At 45.6% G+C, this 5,809-nt stretch overlaps 1 protein-coding gene across 1 annotated transcript; it reads right to left on the bottom strand.

The window, feature by feature from the left end:
- Positions 1–466: 466 nt before the first annotated feature.
- On the bottom strand, positions 467–2,236 carry LOC136526109 (uncharacterized). The gene is made up of 4 exons (XM_066518876.1): positions 1,291–2,236; positions 1,075–1,136; positions 821–952; positions 467–718 (listed from the first exon to the last, which is right to left on the bottom strand). The coding sequence occupies exons 1-4, from the start codon at positions 2,234–2,236 to the stop codon at positions 467–469; spliced, it is 1,392 nt and encodes a 463-aa protein (XP_066374973.1).
- Between the last annotated feature and the right edge of the window lie 3,573 nt (positions 2,237–5,809).

The raw sequence follows: 5,809 nt of genomic DNA, 5'->3' as shown, positions 1-5,809 counted from the left end.
TACACACATTGTAAGGCGTTGTAAGCTAGAATTTTATATACTAGTGCAGCACATACATACCTCGTTTGTTGCCAATTCTTGAGCCCATGTTCCTTTCTTTCCTTTCCAAAAGCTCTTCTTCCATGTAGCATCCAACCCCTTGAAGGAAACTGCATGAAAATTAAAGAATTCAGCAATCAAACACATTATCAGTTGCTGAGAATTAAATAGGAAACAATACACAAGAGGCAAGATAACAAATTAGCAAGCATTAGTGCATGCATGAGCATGACAAATGACATCATAGTCTGTCTCAAATAGTCCACAAGCTTAGAATGAAGTATTGAACTCTAAAGCATACTAATTAAGTCAACTACACCAAAGCCATACAACAGTAGTGCAGGACAACACAAAAGTACAGCAAGGGTGCAGGACACAAAAGAATCCATCAACAGGAGTGCAAATCTCTGTTTCAGCAGTTCAGCACTCAAAATCCATCATCAAACTCATCAGGATCAGCAGCCTTGTCTTCTTCAGTAGCAAGAACATTGCCATCTTCTTCACACTCGCTCACTTCCGCATCATCATGTGGGTCTTCAACTTCATCTTCCTCTTCTCCATCTTCAGTAGCAGGAACAGGAACATTTCTTGAACGACTATAATATTGAGTAGCAATAGCTTTCCTAGGAAGATTACGACCCTGCAGCGCTTGTGATACACCAGTGGCTGCATCAACATGCTGCCATGTGAGCTCATTGACAGCATCAGACCCTCGAGCACCCGGAATGGGCACATGCAATGAATCAGCCCATTCATTGTCTCAATCAAACTCCTCAATGACCAAAGGATCATATTTCTTGCCTGCCTTCTCACGCATAAGCTGAAACCTTGTTCTCATCTTCCGATTGTATGAAACAAAAACAATATCATTCAATCTCTTGTGCAGCAGCCTATTCCTTTTCTTTGTATGCATCTACAAACAAAAAAAATCAGATTGTATGCATCTAAATAAAAATTGTTAATCACAAGGATACTCACAAAATTGAAGGTACTCCAGCATCTCTCACAACCAGATGATGAAGCACAAAGACTAACTATACGCTTAGCAAGTCTTTGTAGTTCAATGGCTCGGCCACCATAAGAACGCCACCAATCAACTGGATGAAAAGTACAGCACATATTAGGAGTTTGGAATGCAATTAAGTTGCTGAAATTTGCAAGCTGAGATTAACAACACTTACGAGGACTCATTTTGTCATAGCTTTTCTTTGCCATTTTGTATCATTCTTCCAAGCACTTCAACAAAACAACCTCTTAGCTGCCCAACAGTGGCATCATCATTAGCTTTTACAAGAGGATAAAATTTTCCTGGGTTCAAATATAGTACAGCCCCATACAATGGATGCTCCATTTGGTTCACCCAACGCTTCTCAATAATGTCCATGATACGCTTGAGCAGTCCCTGCTTGGTTGATATATTGAAGCTGAGCTTTATCATATCTTTTGCATGATTCATTAGAGCTGTGACCTCTGGCATTGCAGGCTTCTCATCACCATCAACAGCCCTCAAAACAATTAAGAGTGGGGTTGAAGCTCTTAGGCAATCTTCTATTGAGTTCCAAAACTCAGTAGATAGCACAATGTCTTGCACTTGTTGACCTGCTGTAGTTGTACACAAGTTGTTCCCAATCCATGCTTCACTAACAAACAAGCTCTTCAAGGCATCCTTGTTCTTGTACAAACTCTTCAATGTCAGAAATGATGTGGCAAATCGAGTCTTTGCTGCCCTAACAAGATCATTCCCACCTGTTTGAGCCCTCATTGCACTAAGAAGCCTCCCATGCCTATAAATGAATGTGGTGACATGCCTAGCACGTGCAATAGGTTTCTTAAATGCCTTCAAGTTCCCAATTTCTTTCAACATCAGATCCAAGCAATGTGCAGCACAAGGACTCCAAAACAGTGTGGGAATCCTATCCATCAAAATCTTACCAGTAGCCTTGTAGTTAGCGCCATTGTCGGTCACAACTTGAACAACATTGTCCTTTCCAATGTCCTCAATCTTCTCCTGTAACAAATCAGCTAACATTATTGCACTATGAACTTGACTTGATGCATCAACTGACTCCAAAAAGTACATTCCCTCAGGGCTGTTCACAAGAAAATTAATCAAGTGGCGCCCTCTCATATCAGTCCATCCGTCTGACATTAGTGTATAACCATATTGCTTCCAGGCCTGCTCATGGTCCTTCCTCATGGCACTTGTCACCTTAACACATTCTTGAAGCAAAGGTTCACCAAGCTGTTGGTTAGTTAGAGGCTTGTACCCTGAACCATATTGGGCTGTTGCCTCAGGCAATTTCAAATTGCCTTGAATTTGCTGCATTAAAGGATACACCACACTCCATGAACCATAGTGCCCATTGCAAATCCACATATTGCTTCTCCTCCTTGGTCTTTGTGCTGGACTCAATGGTGGGTTGAAAGTCCTTTGCACGCCTTTGATCTACTATCTGTTCAGGTGTTCTTCTAAGCATAGCAACAACAGACTTTGTTGTCTTTGGTGTCTTTGGTGTTGAATTGCCATTGCTAGGTCTTGAAGCCTTGAATTGATAGATAGCATGCCTTCTCTTGGCGGCTGTCCCAGAACTTGGTTTTGCAGCCGGTTTTGGTGTTGCACCCCCATCTGCTGCTGCTTGTACATCTGCAGCTGCCACCGCCACAACTTCATCTTCCCCATCTTCTTCCTCAATACCATCCAAGAACAAAAGCCTTCTTCTCTTCTTTTGCAAGTAAGCTTCCATCTCTTTCCTGATTTCAGTGGTAACTTTTGGACAAAGGACAATATCTCCATATCCACCAGCCAAATGTTGCTTGAACCTCTTTATGCCTCCTGAAGCCTCATTTCCACACAGGATACATGTCACCCAGTCTCTCCTAGCAGGGTCCTGCCAGTAGGCATATTTCCAGCCTGGATCATTGGACTTCGCTTTCCTTGCTGGATCAGTCTTGGGATCATAATCAGGTGCTTCACTTGAGCTTGCCATGTTGCTGGATGCTACATAAAAGAAAGCAAGAGCCTTATGTAGTGCAACATTCAGTTTTCACACTGACATTCAGTTTGCACACATGGAAGCAACATGGAAGCAGCCATTTTCAGACTGGTCACAGCTTGCACACTGACATTCAGTTTTCAACTTTGATAGAAAGAGAAGTTGACCAATAAGTAAAAAACAGATAGTCACTAGCTAATCAGGTTAAGCAAAAACAGCTATTTCAGAAAAAATTAAAACAATGATAATCAAGATAGAGAGCTGTTTTAGGCTAAGCAAAAGCAGTCACAACAAAAATTCATCAACATTAGACTGTAAATCACCCTTCTAGTAGTTCAAAGCATCAGTTCAGTGCTATAGAAAATTGATGATAACTCTTCCAATAGTTCAAAGCATTAGTTCAGTGCTGAAGAGAACAATTGCATCAGTTCAGTGCTAAAGAGAACAGCTGCATCAGTTCAGTGCTAAAGAGAACAGCTATAACAAGATCCAGGATTCCAGGTTCAGAGCAGAACACGAGGAGGCAGAGCAGGTTCAGACTTCAGAGCAGTAGTACAGCAAGAGCAGACAGCAGAGGAGCACGAGATTTGGAAAAGGGCCCGACGGAAGACAAGCAGAGCAGACAAGCAGAGCAGACAAGCAGGGAGCAGAGTGGAGGCGGGGGACATACCAGGCGGAAGAGCCCGACGGAGGCGCAATCAAGCGGAGATGCAGGGGCGGACGGCCAGGCGGAAGGGCCCAACAGGCTCCACGGCAGGGGCGGACGGCCAAGCGGAGAAGCAGCTGCCGAGTGCCGACGGTCGACGAGTCAGACTGCGGACAGAGATGCGGACTCGAGGCAGAGGCAGAGTCGATGGAGGTGCGGACTGGAGACAGCGGATGGGGTGGACGGAGGCAGAGTCGACGGAGGTGCGGACGGAGGCAGAGGCAGAGGCAAGCAGCGACGTGCGATGCAGGGCTGGCTCCGCGGTAGGGGCGGACGGCTGGTGGGCTGGAGACTGCGGACGGCTGGCGGACTGGAGACTGCGGACGGGGCAGACAGAGGCAGAGTCGACGGAGGTGCGGACGGAGGCAGAGGCAGTGGCAAGCAGCGACGTGCGATGCAGGGCTGGCTCCGCGGTAGGGGCGAACGGCCGGTGGACTGGAGCAGAGGAGCAGCCAAGCGGAGCTCGAGGTAAGCCCACCGCCTTCTCTCTTCCTCTCCCCTCGCCCGCACTCGCGGCGCGCGGTCGATTTCCCGCGCGTAGGTCCTATCTGGGCGGCCGCGTGCTCGATTTCCCGCGTCTGTTGCTTTTCGCGCGGTCTTTTGGCGCCCTTCCCCCGCGAGTAGGCATACGGCGTCCGCGGCGCGGCTGTAGGCGTCCGCCCGACGCCTAATACGATTAGGCGGACGCCATACCACTGCAGGTTGTGGCGCCCCCGACGCCCAGCACCTCTGCCACGCCTTGTCGCCTAGGCGACGCCTCAAAAACATCATGTTTCCTCTTGCCTAACATCTGAAGATTGCATGACCCTGCAGCATTTGGCCCTGTAGATGCATCTTCTCTACCAAAGTTCTGGTTGTCAACGTCAGAAGCAGTAGACTCTGAACATCATACTTCCAGTTGCACCTTCGTCTACAGAAGGTGATGAAGTGTGAGATTGGTTTACCACTGAACACTGAATTACATTGCTTCTTGTCTCTGAACTACCTTTCCCATGAACAAATGAGATTCCAGCCCTTGTTATATGTTCGTCAGTACATGTGGAATCCACTGTTGTTTCGGAAGCCACGCTCCCTCCTGTAGAACGAAGCTCTGTGTCCTGTATCAGTTGATCAGGGACACCGTGTTGTTGACATGAAACCATTTTTAGTGAAACTTGAGAATTATCAGGTCCAACTGACAGGAATCTCGAGGGCACAGCCTGCTCACTCAACTTAAAAGCAAAGAAATTTTTTCCACAGTCATCATAGATGGCCAAAAAGTTCCGCTGGTAGTAGACAAATCGCTTCTGACAGTGTGGACATATGGTCCAGAAAACAATTGCACAATCATATGGTTTGTACGTATCTAGCCCCACTTCTTTTTCCAAGAGTTATGTCTGATAACCCTGCAGTCTGTCTTTTGATGTCATAGCGAGATCGCTTCACATGATCAGACAATATCATATGAGCTTCTGAAACCAACTTGAAAGCAGCTTCAGCACCAGGAAGAGTATTTTTGCTGGGATGAAGCCAAAATGCAAGTTCATCATATTGCTTCCTTATCATAGTGTCATCCGCTGCAACCTGTACTTGAAGGATACCATACAAGTCCAACTGTCTGTTGATCTTTGTCTCAGCCGCACAGTACACTTTACAGACAGTTAACAACTGGGATAAGTTCTCAAGCTCTGGATAAAGCCTTTGAGCCTGTAGTGCAACCCTATGGGCACCAGAAAAATCTCTTTTCTCCAACTTCTTTAAAGCAATTCTTCTTGCCCTTACGGCTGCTTCTCTATTGCATTCCATCACACTGTCTTGCAATTTGTCCCAAACCACTTTCATATTTATGCAATAATCATGTCCTGCATGTATTAAAAGAATAATGTTGTTGGTAACAGAAATATACGCCTCTGAGCTCTGACAAAAGATATAGATGAACCTGACAATTACACAAGGATACTACTATCATGGATATATAACAACATTAACCACACACATGAATGAAGAATTCAGAGTAGATGATACATTTAAGTTTACTACCAGCAGAATTTGACATGACATAACAGACCAAAGCAATAAAGCACAAACAATA

This window comes from Miscanthus floridulus, chromosome 19, assembly GCF_019320115.1.
Source record: "Miscanthus floridulus cultivar M001 chromosome 19, ASM1932011v1, whole genome shotgun sequence".
In the NCBI taxonomy this organism is placed as follows: domain Eukaryota; kingdom Viridiplantae; phylum Streptophyta; class Magnoliopsida; order Poales; family Poaceae; genus Miscanthus; species Miscanthus floridulus.
This window is presented reverse-complemented; position numbering and strand designations above follow the sequence as displayed.